The sequence below is a fragment of the Fringilla coelebs genome, assembly GCF_963513975.1.
Source record: "Fringilla coelebs genome assembly, chromosome: 12".
Lineage (NCBI taxonomy): Eukaryota > Metazoa > Chordata > Aves > Passeriformes > Fringillidae > Fringilla > Fringilla coelebs.
In genome coordinates this window covers 20,199,189-20,214,866 of record NC_140038.1, presented here as the reverse complement: position 1 = coordinate 20,214,866, position 15,678 = coordinate 20,199,189, and the positions used below count along the sequence as shown (strand labels likewise).

The following is a 15,678-nucleotide window of genomic DNA, read 5'->3' as shown; positions in this document are numbered from 1 at the left end:
ATATGCATTGTCTGCTTTTTGAAATGAAGGGCACAATCAAAAAAAATACATCCCATCCATGTGTTTGTCCTGAAAATATGCTTCTTTAATCAGTTCCTGTCAAAATTTTCACATGGATTTGCAAACAGTTTTCTTTGAGGGCTTTTTAAAGCTCTGTCCACACTGGTTCTCTGGTACTGTTGTAACTCCTGTGCTGACCAGGCCAGAGCATCCTGCTTTTGGTGTTATCCACAGATACATGGGGTACAGAAGGTCAAGCTGAATCCACTGTCTTGTGTCCTGAGTGAATTTGGGTATATTTTAACCTATTTCAAATGTAATGGAGTTCAGTAATCACTGAATCTAGTGAGTTAAAGAGAATATTTTTGGCCAGTATTGGGGGGGAAAGGAAAGTAAATCACTATAATGTTGTTCTGTTCACAGTGCAACAGCGACCAAGAGAAGATGCATTAATGGAATTGGCAATGAATGATTATGATTTTAATTCTGGGAAGAAATTGCATCTGTTAGATTTGGAGATCCAGGAAGCATTTCTCTGTTTCATGGCTTCAATCCTAAAAGGTTACAGGTCTTACCTCAGGCCAATAACGGAGGCACCCTCTGAAACAGCCACAGATGCAAGTTCTCTCTTTGAACTACAAGGTAAAAAGTTATAAACTTGCTTTGTGTGTATTAGTTTATTATTTTATATTCTCTTTTATCTACAGAATAAAACATTGGCATGTTAGTGTTGGAAATGGTGGAGGAAATGTAAGGGCAGACAAAATTGCACAGTAGTGGCAAAGATTGCAGGAAGCTTTTTGCACATAAGTAGAACCAACAGTCAGTTCTGGTGAGGGCTTTCCCTTCTGGGCATTCTGACAGTGCTGCTGATTGCACTTTGCAGGGTTCCTGAAGAGCAGAGACCGTTCCCATCAGAAGTTCTACACCCTGATGACCAAAACCCAGATGTTCATTCGCTTCATTGAGGAATGTTCTTTTGTCAGTGACAAGGATGCCAGCCTTGCCTTCTTTGATGACTGTGTGGATAAAGTAAGCAGGTCTTGGTGTGCATACAGTGTTTAACTTCTGCTGTTGTCTACTTTATCTGCCACAATGCATTTGAAATGCAAGTTTGTTTTTGCTTTTATTTTCCTATTTTCTCATCATTGTAGCCTTCCATTTTCCTTTTTTGTTGGGCTTCATTCCATTTTTTGCCTCAATTTCTTGAATGTAAATAAAACATCATGAGAACAAATTAGAGGTGCTAATTTTCACTGGTATGTAAACTTCTGAAATACTGGCTTGTTGTAAGAAGTGCAAGAAGGAGGACTGAACTGAACTGAAACCCAGAATATTACATCCCTATTTCTATGTATGTTATAAGAAATTTTACACCTTGTTATCATCTTATTGGCTACCTGTACCACTCTGTTCTGGGACACTGCTGCTTAAGCAGGGTGCAGTTGTCTGGGATTTCCTGGAAAGTAGGTCACCTGCTGTTTGTTCCATGGGAATTAATACTGAAGACTGGTAACTGCTATTTACAGTTCCTGTTTATGACTGTTTTCCTGTGGAAATGCAGAAGAGCTAAGAGGAACTGTTTTGAAAAGAAGTCTGAAAACAGTGAAGTTTGAGAGAAATATAAAAGCGTGGTATAATATTTAGTGCTCTTTCTGGCTTTTGCTAGTCTCAATATTGTAGTAGTAACAGTTTTCAAAACTCTGCTTCTGTGGCAGGACTTGCAGGTATTCATGGTTGTAAATGGAATTAATTACAAACACTTCTGTAATGTTGAGTCAATCCCATAGCTCTGTTAGAAACCCTTCAACACGGAGTGCTTGCTTTGCCATGTGCCAATTTGTGCATGAAACAAGAGCTCTCCTGGACAGAAATAGACCCCAGTGACTGAAGTACTGAGCAGCACTCAGTTTCCTCTGTGCTGCAGTTTAGTTCTCTGGCTGATGTTAAAAAGGATTTTTATTCAGAATTCAATGACTGTGTAAGTGTCAAATTCTATCTGATGCATTTCATTTTATAGAATGTTTTATGAGGGTGCTGGAGTTGATGCCCTAAACTGAAGTTATCTTGTCTGGGAACTCAGACATCTCTTTCAAAAAAGATATGCTTAGGTTGCTGATGTCACTGTGAGACTGCACATAATCTGTGGAGCTGTTGGAGCTTTCACCTTCTAGAAAAGGTTAAGTAGCCATTTGTACAGCTGAAACAGAGACATGTCTGTCCTAGTGCCAGGTATTTTGCTACTTGATGCCCTGGACAGCTTCTTTCCACTATAAAAATGCTCATGACAGTTCGGTGAGAGCAAATTTTCCAGAATGCACGTACACTTCTCAAACTTCCATTACTGGCAGTGAGGATTTTATTCAGGTTTATTAGTTGGAGAGCTGCTTCTGTGCCAGGGACAACAATGGGGAAACTGAGGCATTGGTATTGCAATGATTTTAGGATTTGCTATGGCTTTAGAATTGCTTGTGAAACTGGATATTCACTGACTGAGGGAGCAGGTTCCCGTGTAGGATTTCTTTGAACAGTGATTTATTTGCCTCATCTCTTTCCTGCTTTTCCTCCTTGCTTTCTCCTAATTTCTGATATTGTTCTTACTGATAACATACAGAGTCAAAATGTGGAAGTATAGCAAGGACTGCTGTACCAACTCGAGCTGTAGCCAAGACCAGATATCAAAATTGAATTGTTCCAGTAAAGCCAATATTTATATTTAATCTTCTATTCGGTGAACCAGTACCTGACAGGGTTTTGGATGAGAGAGTGAAGTCATGAGTTGAAAGGTGATACAGTGCTTTCTTCTGGGTAGTTACAGACTACTGCCTTGAGACAAATTTTATGTACTGTGAAATTAGTTATCTATAAAATATCCACTAAGCCCCGTCTTAAATAATTTGTGGGAATAGTTTAAGATGAAGAGTAATCTCTTCAATGTTATTTGGTCCTAGACAGCAGCAGCAGATTGTAATTGATTACCCATTTTGTCAACTGAAAGATACAGTGTAATTGTCTCACAAGTTTTCATTTCTCCAGGAATTCAAAAATTACCTCAATTTGCCACACATTTAAGCTACTGGCTTTATTATATTTCACTGGTAAAACTTGTAGATGTGGGATTTTTACATCCTTAGAGGTATTTAAATTGCAAGTAAGGTTTCGTTTACTGCTGCTTCTCAGGAGCCATATGTTCTTGCTACTTCGCTGGTTCAATTTGCTAATGCTTTCCATCTGTCTCATGCAGCAAAATGTGTAATTAAGGACACCTCTTTGTATGTTTATCAAACTCTAAATATTCAAGAATTTTACTGAAACTACTTGATATATTTGCACCTCACTGGAGGGAGAGAACTGTGGAATATGCTTATTTTTATACATTAACTCTGTGTTGCCAAATTCTTATGGCATAAAAACCACGCATTCTTGGGTTCCACAGGTTGCTTATTCATTTCTTTGAAGTATTCTACCATTTGGCTGTCATTTGGTTGCCATTTAAACCCTTTAAGTAATTTAAATTAGAAAAACAAAACTGTGCCTATCTCCCTTAAACTTCAGTAAGGTCACACATTTACATTCCATTCTCTTGCTGTGCATGTGTATTTCTGCAGTCTCTGCAAACTGTCAAGACATTAAGTGCTGTGTAGGTGACTGCAGTAGTGGATGGTGCTGGTAGTACCTTCTGTATGCATCAGACAATTTGATAAAGCTTGGTATTGTTTTCAGTGGTTAAAAGAGGGAAAAATATTTTTACATTTATAAATAAATTTCAAGTTACTGCTGAAGTTGGAAACATCAATTTAGAAATAGTTTTATTCAGAAGGATTAATCTCTACATACTCTTTAAAATATTTACCTGAAAACAGGCAATTCAGTCTATACCATTAAGCACTCATTGTTGGGTTGGGGTGAAGTTCACAAAACCAATGCAACACTTATTACTGTCATTATAACTTTGCAAGGTTTCCTTTCATTTAAAGTGCTGTTCTTTGAAGCTAATGCAGACTCTGTCCTGTTGATCATACAGCTGTTAACAGCAGAAAATACAGTGCCCCTGGTAACTACTTTTTCTTTTAACTTCCTCCTCCAGGTAGATATGGACAAAACTGGGGAAACACGACTTATAGAGCTGGATGAGTCCTACAAGAGTGAGCACACAGTTTTCATAACACCCCCTGAGATCCCTCATCTGCCAAATGGGGAAGAGCACCCTCTGCAATACAGGTAGGCTAAGGACACAGCAGGATGCCAGCCAACCCTAACAGCTGCCCTTGTAGAGTTTAATTTCTAGGTTCTTGTGAGAGTCAGGAAGTACAGATTTTTCCTGTCCCTTTATGTTGTAAATGTGCGTGTGAAATGGCTGTTGTGCCAGTTCCTTAGAATTTTAATTTTGTGTGTGTACACACAGAAACAATAATAATTAATAAAGCTGGTAGTGATCACATTACATTGTGCTGGCTGTTGACACCTTTTAAGCTTGAAGTTGAGATTAGTGGACCCAGTCATCCTTATTTGTTCTGCTATTACTGATGCAAACTGCAGATACTCTTTGGAGAGAGAGTACGTGTCAAAGAATCGCTGAAGACTAGTGTTACTAATTTAGTAATTATGTCAGAAGAGTTCATTGGTTTCTTCATTAATTCTGAGAAATATTTCCATATCTAATCTGATTTAATCTTTTAGATAGTTTGATATTGTTCCTATTGATCTTCATAAGCCTCAGTCATGTGATGCTCACTGGGGACTAAACCACACAGATCATTTTATTTTATTAACTAGAATCAATACTAATGCATTTGACACATTAATTAAAGAAAATGTTATGACAGTAAATACATTTATCAGTTTAAGTTGCTAACCTGAATAACAGGTTGAGTCTGTTTGTGCGAGCATATGAAGCCATGCTGAGGGATTAGTGAACCACTTTTGTCAGTGATGTCATTAAAGGTTTACTTTTGTGTTTATTTCCTGGGAAGCCTCTGGTGCAAGTGTGTAGTTGATTTCCTTTGCTATTATGTGATGTGTTTGCTTTGAAGCTGACTTACCAGAATTGACACATTTCTCTTACAGCTATAATGGATTTCCAGTATTAAAGCTAGAATTGTTTGAACGACCTGAAGGATTTCTCAGAGCACCAAATAACAAACTGTCCTCAAAAGCCAGTAGCCCCAACAGCCCATCACCAATGTTCAGAAGAACTAAACAGGTACTTGCTGGTGTTCTTGGAGGGGGAGGTGCTCTGGAAGGGGACAGCTTGAGTTTGGCTGTAAAGCCTGACTGGCTGTGCCTGCAGCCTGGTGGTTCTTCAGTTCTTCACTGATCTGGTGACTGTAAGGTCACTGTGTTAATTGTTCTTTGGATGTGCTTCTTGCCTGCACCATACAAGGGCCCCTGTACAGGTTGTTGCTTGCTGTGCTGTCCCTGTCCCTTCCCCTTTCTTCACACTGTTCTCCATGAATTTTCCACGTCCCTTTCTTGATTGCTTTTCACTGCCCAGGACCTTGAGGGACTCTTAACTTTCAAAGTAATAGAGATTTAAAAGAAATGCAAGGGTTTAGCAGTGGAATATTGCATAGTGACTGTTTTTGGTATTGCTCTCACTGCTTTCATATTCCTTCCCACTTAATTCTATTGTTAATATTACTGTTGCACTTTCCATCGATATAATGGTGCATGTTCAGTTTTTAACATGTAGCTTTGTGTGATGTAGATATAAACACACGCAAATAATCTGTGTTTCTTTTCAGGAAATTAAATCTGCCCACAAAATTGCGAAGAAGTACTCCTCCATCCCCCAGATGTGGTCCAGGTGTTTGCTCCGTCACTGCTACGGCCTTTGGTTCATCTGCCTCCCTGCCTACGTGAAAGTCTGCCACTCCAAAGTCAGGGCTCTGAGAACTGCCTATGATGTGCTACAGAAAATGCACACCAAAAAAATAGATCCACCTGACGAGGTAAAACAGCCGCCAGCTCCAGCAGGAGCCCGTGGGGCTGAGGGTGAGCAGTGCTGGGAGCCCAGGGCTCACAGGTGTGTGTTTGCAGGTGTGCTACAGGGTGCTGATGCAGCTGTGCGGGCAGTACGGGCAGCCCGTGCTGGCAGTCCGCGTGCTCTTCGAGATGCAGAAGGCTGGCATCGACCCCAATGCCATCACCTATGGCTACTACAACAAGGTATGTTTGAAAGAGGATGGGGACAAAAATGCATTTTGGTCCAGGCAAATAGAAGGGAGAAAAGTAGCAGAGTAATTCCGGTGTGATTCTGTCATTTCTTGTAAGTTGAAGAAAACACGGTACAGAATCATTTTGTGGGTTTTGGTTTTGTAGGTTTAGAAATCTGCTGTATTACTGCCAATGTAATTCAGTCTGAAAGTTAAGCTAGTGTTTTCACACCTCACTGTTCCTGAAGATGACTACTTAATTTTGATATTTCCAAAATAGGCTGTTTTGGAAAGCACCTGGCCTTCAAGCAATCGAGGTGGCTATTTCCTCTGGATGAAAATACGTAATGTTGTCTTAGGAATAGCACAGTTTAAAAAAGCATTGAAAAAGCTACCAGCAAGCACTGCACATACATCTGTTCCTGGTAGAGTATTCACATCCTTCTGTTTTTTTTTATTTTCATGCTGATGAGGAAGTTTATTTCAAAAATCTTTCTTTTGTGAGCTTGATAAAACTGTTTTAGAGGAAAAAAAGCAATAGTTCCTGCATAATTTTTAAAAAGCAGTCTCCTTTGCCTTTGAATCTGAAATAGTCTGCTATTAACTTATTATATCAGCTATTTGAGGTAGAGACAAAATAGGAAACTGAAATTTGTTATAATTATCCTAGTCCATCTAATAACTAGTCTTATAATTGACAGAAACTTTTGTCCAACCTTGTCTTTTTTAATTTCCCCCTTTTTTTTATGTTAGCTGAGAGGCAACTAGAGCTAGTCCATGAGTTTGCAGTACTGGTTGCAGGTTCTGCATACCACCTGCAATGATCATGTTTGCTTTTATCTAGAATATAAGTAAATCATGTGAGGCTGTAAATTTTGGGGGGGTCTTTCCTTTTCTTTCCAGTGAAAACTTAGATAATGTGAGCATCAAATGATCATATGGCCATGCCTGTAACTGATATTTTTTTAAAGGTACTACTTTCCATGGTATTTATAACTTCCTGGTAGTAAAGCACAATAGTACATTGTAAAATAGCAGCAATGCAGTTTAGTTTAGGGCAGGCTGACCTTGGAAGACCTTTACAACATACTTTTATAAATGTATGTGGGTCATCTGACTCAGCTTTCAAAGTCCTTCCATCCAGTGCTGTTTTGTAATTCCAAATGTGTACAAATCAATCTTTGCCCTGACAAACAGAACATACATGATGGCCTTATGGCTAGATTATTTCTCTGGACCCCAGAGACTCCAGTCCTATTTCTGGCTCTATCATTAACCTTATGCATGGCCTTGAACAATTTTGCTTTATTTCTCCCTGTTCTTCGTGGAGCTGAGTTTCCTGATAAACCACTTCATTGAAAGCCAGCCATGCAAAGCACTCTACAATGTTGGTTGCAATTCAGACTCTGTAAACTAAGGAAGTGTAAATAATCCTTAATGAAATAACTGTCACTTATTAATAGCATTTGCTTTTGGCATCATCTGATTTTTCCAGATTACTTTGCGTGAAACCTCACAGCTGGAATGTGTGCTGGCTCCTCAGGAAATCCAAAAAACTCCCATAAATTCCAAAACATTTTATCTTTACCATAGCAACAATGTTTTTACCCTGTTTTGTAGCCATTCCGTGCAGCCTCTTTAGGGAAAGAGGGAAAGAAATTTTTAATTATGTTGGACCCTCTTGATCCTGGAGAGGGGCCATATTAATTACACCTGGGCAGTGTTTTGGCTTGAGAATGACCAGAGAAGTGGCTTGAATGTTTGCAGGGGGTGTTTTGGGGTGATGGTGGTTATTTTCATTTTAATCTGTTTTTGCAAACAAACTCATGTCACTGCACTGTTTAAATCTTTTTACTTTCTAGAGTAAAACCATGCGAATCACATGCATTAACATCTCTGTTAACATGAATGTTTCTGAGAAACACTGTACACTAAAATGAAACCATGTTTAGATGCCTCTTGGAGTTCTTGAAAAGACTTAACCTTTTGATCAAATGAACCAGGCAACAGAATTAAAGTCAAACAGTGCTTTAGTTCAGCATTTTAAAAGAAATGTTGCCCATTACCCCTCTAATTTCATCCTCTAAAGCATCACTTCAATATTTATACTATAATGATCCAATCCTTTTTCTCTTTTTTTTTAATTTGGTGGTAAAATGTTCACTGTTAATTGCAATGTTCTTGATAAGAGGCCTTTGAATTACTGTTGGTATTCAATTTATTCCCCTGAATAATGTCACACTATTAAATGCCATAACTGTCTTTATTCTGATGTTGCCCTGCACTGATAGGGGGACTTTCAGACACTGCCAATAACACATCACTCAAAGAAGAAGCCAAGCAAGGGAAAACTTGTCTTCAAGACATCCAAGAACAAAAGGAGGACAAGAGAGAGAGTGATTCCAGTTCTTGTACGTATCTTGTGAATACAGATATCTGGTTCATTGGGGATAAATAAGGATTCCAGCAAAAGCTAAATGGGACAGCTGATCCTCACAGTGAGTGAGTGTGATAATGCCAGTTTATGCCACTGCCTGAAGTTCTTTCTCTAAGTGTAATTTTCTGGATGTCTAATGGTTTCACTTGGAAAATTACAGTTCTTTTTTTTCTCCTGTTTCAAATAAGAGATAATGGGAGCATAAAGGCTTAATGATAATTATAGCCTAATGTTTTTGTCTTTTTAAAAAAATGAAATTGCCTCATAGGCATAATCTACAGAAAAGCATTTTCTACCAGTCTGGTTTCTTTATAAATGCTGTAATAGGAGAGCAGCTGAAATTTTGCAAGTCTGAGAAGTATAAATTACCCAGCTCCTCAGAATTCTCAAAGTTTGGGAGATGTATCAGAATTTCTTCAGGTTTTGCATCTGCTGCTCTTGTTTCCCTCAACTGCAGTTGAGCAGCATCAACTTCATGCAAGTACATAGAAGATCAGATTGTATAGTAAAATGGCATAAGCACTACAGATTCCCATGTATATTCATGGAAAATACCCTTCTTAGTAAATGTTCTCCTAATAATATAATTGTTTAAATTTTTCAGTGGGCTAACTGTCCCATTATCAAGTGATATAAAAGTCTGAGGAAATATGGAATTAGATAAGTTTAGTGTTTTTACCACAATCTTCCTTCCAGCACTAGTATTTTTTTCTTCAATTTTCTTGAAAGGTTGTCTTGCCCATGATCATGAGAACATATATGTAAGATTACAGACAAGTTATTTAGGTTTCATAAGCTTTTGAGGATGCAGAAAATGAATTCTCCCTAATTTATTACTTTTGGCCATAAGACAAATGTGGCCCTCAATAATATGATGTGCTAAAACATTTTGCACTTTTGAAAACAGTTTGATAATATTAAAGTTGTCTGAAATCCTTTAGAGAAGTAATTCTTTATTTTGGGTAGCCACCTGCGATAAAACTTTTGTTTCATATGTAAAAGAGTTGAATATAAATATTTATTTACTTTTAATATAAATATAAAATATAAATATATATTTGAATATAAATATACATTGCTTCATTTCTCATGTGTAGTCCTGGGGGAAATGAGATCTGTGTGAAGCTGAGCTCTTGCAAAGGCAGGAGAAAAATACTTTTACACCTCTTCTATGCAAGTGAACAAGGGTGGTCTTAATCTTTACAACAAGGTATTTTGGAATGACTTTTGGGCTCTGTGTAGCAAAGCTTATGGAACTTCTGGCTTTTGGAACATTCCAGAAGTAATGCTGGGGGTTAAATTTCCATAGTGAAAACCTCTGCCCAGGCAGAGATCAGCCTGTACCTCATGGGATGGGTGCAACAAGGTGCCGCTCAATCCTCTGTGAGGTGTCCACTAGGTAATGGAGCCTGGAGATTTAAGGGATGTTCATTGGATTCTACAGAACTGTCCTTTTCTGTCTGCAGTGTCTGAAGTGGAGAGCACAAAAGGGAGTGGGGACTGCCTGCCCAAACTGAATTACCAGAACTCCAGGAATGACAAAGCCACTTCCAGCATCGTGCGGCTCAACGGCACCATTGACAACAGCGTGGCAGAGGGGAGCAGGGGTGAGTGCAGGGAAAATACACATCTGTCCAATTTGGTACTAATGAGTTCTGAGTAGTGCTCCTAGGTTCTGTTGTCCACTAAACTTGCAGTATTTTATTGCTGTAATAGTAGTGGCTGATGAAAAGTAGGGGAGGGAGTTTAGGTTGGAGCCAGCATATGCTGTGTCAGGAGAATGCATGGCAATATTCTGCACTTCGTGATTTTCTTCTTGTTTGTTCTGTTCTTTGCTTGCAGTTAACATCTACTTACAAAACACCAGAATCTTGGGTTTTTTCTTATAATCTCCAGCAAGTAATTAATTCCTTCAGGTTGGACAAGGGGTTTCTGTGCAGTAAAATTAAAAAGACACTTTCAGACATTTTCATGAGTCTTTAGTAATGTCAGTTCTGATTATTATAATACTGTCAGCTATGCTTGAAATATTGTAATGTACTTTAAAGTCTGCATCTTTATGCTCTGGCAAAACAATGGAGATTTCTCTGACAATAATTCCTTTTGTTGGCTCTGTTTCTAAATCATTAAGTTAGAAAGTGATGGGTTTTTTTGCAATTTTCTTGATACCTGTGCTATCTTTAGTTTTCAAACCTTGGAGTAATGTCCCCAAAAGAGGGAAGTAAATACAGCTGAGACTTGATGATGTCTCTCAAAATGCTCTTTAGGTTGTATGATTTTATTTCCTTTTAAGTGTTTTATTGTCTGTCCCTTCCTAAAAGTTATGACCATGATCAGCTCAATATTTCAACTTCCAGCATAACACAGTGAATTCCATCTCTGTGTTGTGAAGTGTTGCAAAGATGAGACAAATTTGCATTCTTCTGTACTTCATTCAGTTTTCTTGCACAACAACAAATAAAGCACCTTGTTCCCTTTGTTTTTCAGAGAGTTCTGTAGGATTGCTGTTTACATCATCTTTTGAGGATGCCAATGAAGCAGAAGTTATAAAAAGCAAATCCTTGAGAAAGAGACATAAAAGTGCAGTGGAAGCTGACTTAAGGGAGATGCCCTGGGAAAGCAGGAACCGGAACCTGAGTGGAGATGGCTTAGTGGGACTCATGATAAACAGAATCAACCAGGAAGCAAACCCTGGAGAAATCGTTGAAAAACTGGGAGCTGACGCCAAAATTCTATCTAGTGCATTACAGAAAAGCATAAGGCCAAAAACTCTTAATATCAGGTCTTCCTCTTTAGAGTCTAAGAGAGAAAGCCTGGAGAAAGAATCCAGTGATGAAGATGCAGCCTTTGATTGCAGTTTTACAGATAAAACAGAGTCTCCTGTTATCTTTGATCTGGAAGACCTGGATGGAGAACCTGAAACACCTACAGCAGTGAAAACTTCCAGTGAAAAATCTAAAAGGTTGCAAAGAAAGAGCAGCTTTCCAGTAAAGCCAGTTGAAAAAACAGATGTTGAAACTGGATTTGATCCATTGTCTCTGCTGGTTGCTGAGACAGAGCAGCAGAAAGAGGAGGAGGATGATGATGATGACAGAAGTGTCTCTACTCCATCTGCAAGAAGAGATTTAGCTGAAGAAATAGTCATGTACATGAACAACATGAGCAGCCCTTTGTCCAGTCGTGCCCCAAGCATTGAGCTGCACAAACCCTTTGATGACAGAAATGCGAATAAAAGGAGCCCAACCATTATCCAGCCTTGTAGGAGGTCCAGCCTTCCCCCAAACTCCCCAAGGCCACCCAGCCTTACCAAATCCAAGAGCTACCACGCAAAACATGAAGAAAGGCCAAGGGACAGGCTTTGGTCTTCCCCAGCTTATTCCCCAAACAGCCCAGCCAAGGAGCAGGACACAGCCAGTGCGCTGACACTTGTGTCATCACCATCGTTCAACTTGGACACGCTGCTGACTCCCAAGTTTGATGTTCTGAAAAGCAGCATGTTCTCTGCTGGAAAGGGGGTTGCAGAGAAAGCAAGCAAGTGGTACTCCAAATTTGCAATGTATGCTGCCTCTGCAAAGGTAAATCTTTATTAATAACTTATAAATTAAGGAAAAAACTTTGTAAAGGTTTAATTACTGACTCACATGTGATGAATCCCTTGCATGACATGTGTCATTGTAGACTGTGTACATTGTAGACTGTGTGCAAGCTGTTTTAATCATATTTGGTATACCAGAATCCTGATTTTAATATCCTGAATAAAATTTTAGTCTAGCTTGGGTTTTGAATATATTTAATGGGAGAACATAAGTGTGTTGACAGAACAAAGACTGCTCTGGCTTCTTTCTTTAACCTAAAGAAGAAACACTTAAATAAACAAATACTGGTTTGAAGTCTTTATTGCTCTTATGAGTAAGGGGAAAGCTGGTTGCATTGGCTGCCAAAATAATTTCAAGCTACTTTTGATCTCAGGTCATTTGTTAGAATGTTGTTTGCTGTTACCAATTCAAACCAAAATGACTTTTGTTCCCAGTCCTTGGGAATGGAGAGAAACACTTGTCTTGTCCATCCTAATGTAATCCTACAGCTGCTGATAATTCTTGTAGCAGTGGGGTGAAAAAATTATAGGATTAAAATGGTTATGATTTCACTCTATTTTTGTTAGGAGAATCTTTAAAAAAGAATCCTGGTGTAGCTGTTTAACCTAGAGAGGGACTTGCCTTGTCTTGCATCAGTTCTGAATACAGGTCTGTGATCCTCCCAGAAGGGGAGGGTCATGCCTGGAATTTACTGGGACAAAGTCTGCCACTTTTAAAAATTTTTGCTCTCCTTTCATTTTCTCACTGGAACTTCTTTTCTCAGGACCAAAATTCAGACCGAGCAAGTGTTTCATCTCTTGGAGCTCTGGACTCAGAATCTACTTCTCTCACTGATGAAGATGTCTGCAATGATTTTGAAAGTGCTTCTCCTCAGGAGAACACCACATCAGAAATTAAGGGAATTAGCATCAGCAAGACAAGCCTGGAAAGTTCAGCTTCCCATGATAGCTCAGCTAAGCAGTTTGACCAGTGTGGTAAGAGACAACTTTTGCATGGCATTCATCAATCTGAACAAAAACATTCCAGTTTTAAAAGTTGTTCTTTCATAATTCTCAGTTTAGGATCACCGTAGTCATTAGTCCTTTTTGTGGAAGAAGTAAATTTTTCTTTTACCACCTGAAAACTCTTACTCAAATGGGAAACCCTTTGAGTCCTTGAGTATTCATGTAAACACCTTAATTGTGTAAGTTGTACAGCTTCAGCAAAGACCTATAAAAACATTATAATGGTAATGTCATTGGTCTGGTTCTATTTTCTAAAAGTAGTAAAAATACTTTTTAAAAATCTGGTATAATTTTCTAGAAGCTGCTGTTGAAGCTGATTATCAGACAGACTGTAGATTTTTTTTCTAATCCGAGCTGGGGAATTGATCATGACTGTTGTATCACTTTCTGATGTCATTTGTGGTACAAACAGCACCTCTTATCATTCCCTAGCTTTTGTCCACACAGAAGGTGTGACTATGAATTACTTAAAATTTGTTTCCAAGCTACCAACTGTTGTTAACAAAGAAAAGTGAACATATGGAAATAGTTTGTTGGTAGCTTTTATTTTTGCCTTGGTTGGTGCTGGGCAGATGGCAGCCTCACACTCCACAGTTCTGTACCAGGGTATCTCATTTGTTGCATCTTCCATCACACATTTTATTATAACTGCAGCATTGTTTGAGCAGAAAAACAGGGTGCTAAAAATGCATTTTCTGAATAACTGGTACTTTGGGTTTCTTCTGTTAACAGGTTCTCTTTCCAAGTTCCCTTTACCTGACAAATCAGAGCTGGTGTCTTCCTGCAGCACCAGCAGTACCAGCGTGTTCCAGAACTACGCCATGGAGGTACAGGATGATTTACTGATTTCATTGATGGACTTGGAGCAAGTGTCTTAAATATGAATATTTGTATCTCTGAAGTTCAAAGCTCCAAACTAAAGCACTGAAAGATAGATGGATATTTCTGTCACAAAGTAGATTTAATTTCAAATCCTGCTCTAGAAAGGTCTTTATTTCAGTCACAGCTTTTGGTCCTTTAAGCTTCAGTTCTCAAGAATTTTCTGTTGGATGCAGTTGAATTCAGGCATCTAAATCCCTTGTGGAGATAAATTTGTTCAGAGTGAAAATACCAAGTCTGAAGTAGCACTAGATGTTTAAAAATACAGAAGAGAGAAGTGGCTATTTCTTGGTGTAACTTATAGTGAAATCACTTTTCTTTTCACTGTTAGGCTGTTTTGGGTGGCTCTTCATTACCTTCTTTGGTTCCCCCCCGCTCCACTGGATTTAGGTTAATGACTGTTCATTTGCGTCTTTTTTTCCCCCATTTCTATAATACTGACAGTCACTACAAAAGTGTGTTTAAATTCTAATCATAACTTATGTAGCTGCATAAATATTCCTTTACTTTTATGCTTGCAGATTACAGATAACATGTTATTGTTAATAGAAATATTATTAAACTGACTATAATTAAATATTACAAAAGCTGGTTGATTTTAATCTGAGAAGCAATAAGAGCATGAACTTGTATGCAAGTGGGAAGAATATTCATCAAAGGGCAAAGATTTTGTCTCTAGTTTTAAGTGCCTTGTGACACAAAAGTAGCTTTGGGAACACATTCTAATGGGTTCTGTTCCTGCCCCGTGCAGGTCCTCATCTCGAGCTGTTCGCGCTGCCGGACTTGTGACTGTTTGGTTCATGATGAGGAAATCATGGCAGGCTGGACAGCAGATGATTCAAATCTCAATACCACGTGTCCCTTCTGTGGCAATTTATTTCTGCCTTTTTTAAGCATAGAAATCCGAGATCTTCGGCGGCCTGGACGGTAATAACAATATTGGAATTTTCCTCCATTTTAAATGCTCATACTGGGAAGTGCTTTTTGTTTGGGATATAGGTTTCTTGGGGGGCTTTTTTGAATGATGTTAAGCTTTTGCTTTCCCTGCAGGTATTTTCTGAAGTCCAGCCCTTCTACAGAAAATATGCAGTTCCCATCCCTTTTCTCCAATCAGAGTGGGAAGTCCTGTAACACCACAGCCACTGTTGGCCTCACTACATCCCTGATGTCTGTCCAAGAGGATATCAATTCAAATAGGTACACATGCATTTCCTGCCTAGGAATTCCTCAGCTTCTCTGTGCATGTGCATGTATTTTAATCAACTGAAATAAATTTGTTATATTCTTTGAAGAGGAGAGATTGATTTGAGAGAGGATCTCTCTGCTGCCTCTCCCTTATCTCTCAGCTGCCCACATCATGCTTTCTCTGCCTGATAAGCACCATTTCATCCCTAATAACCAAAATCATGTTGGTATTTGTAATTCTGCAAGTTTTATGAACTCTTTAGAAGGTGTTTGTGTTATTCATCAGTACAAGGGAGAATAAAACTTGCACTGTAACGTGAATGAGTATGGTGACTGACAAGGCAGAATTCAAACTGTCAGGTCCATCATTTCCAGTTTATTTCTGTCTGTGTACATGTTGGAGCACTCAGAGTAAAAGAAAA

General features: G+C 38.7%; 1 protein-coding gene across 3 annotated transcripts in view; it reads left to right on the top strand.

Annotated features, from left to right (window-relative positions):
- Positions 1-15,678, top strand: part of DENND4A (DENN domain containing 4A) — a 48,731-nt gene that overhangs the window by 25,978 nt on the left and 7,075 nt on the right. For all 3 annotated transcript variants that reach the window (XM_084213944.1, XM_084213943.1, XM_084213942.1), the window contains 14 exons: positions 424-642; positions 887-1,032; positions 4,088-4,221; positions 5,068-5,203; positions 5,745-5,951; positions 6,040-6,168; positions 6,436-6,580; positions 8,447-8,566; positions 10,059-10,199; positions 11,080-12,167; positions 12,952-13,162; positions 13,925-14,019; positions 14,823-14,998; positions 15,122-15,268. In XM_084213944.1, the coding sequence (XP_084070070.1) occupies positions 424-642; positions 887-1,032; positions 4,088-4,221; positions 5,068-5,203; positions 5,745-5,951; positions 6,040-6,168; positions 6,436-6,580; positions 8,447-8,566; positions 10,059-10,199; positions 11,080-12,167; positions 12,952-13,162; positions 13,925-14,019; positions 14,823-14,998; positions 15,122-15,268 (3,094 nt within the window). The remainder of the gene's footprint in view (positions 1-423; positions 643-886; positions 1,033-4,087; positions 4,222-5,067; positions 5,204-5,744; positions 5,952-6,039; positions 6,169-6,435; positions 6,581-8,446; positions 8,567-10,058; positions 10,200-11,079; positions 12,168-12,951; positions 13,163-13,924; positions 14,020-14,822; positions 14,999-15,121; positions 15,269-15,678) is intronic.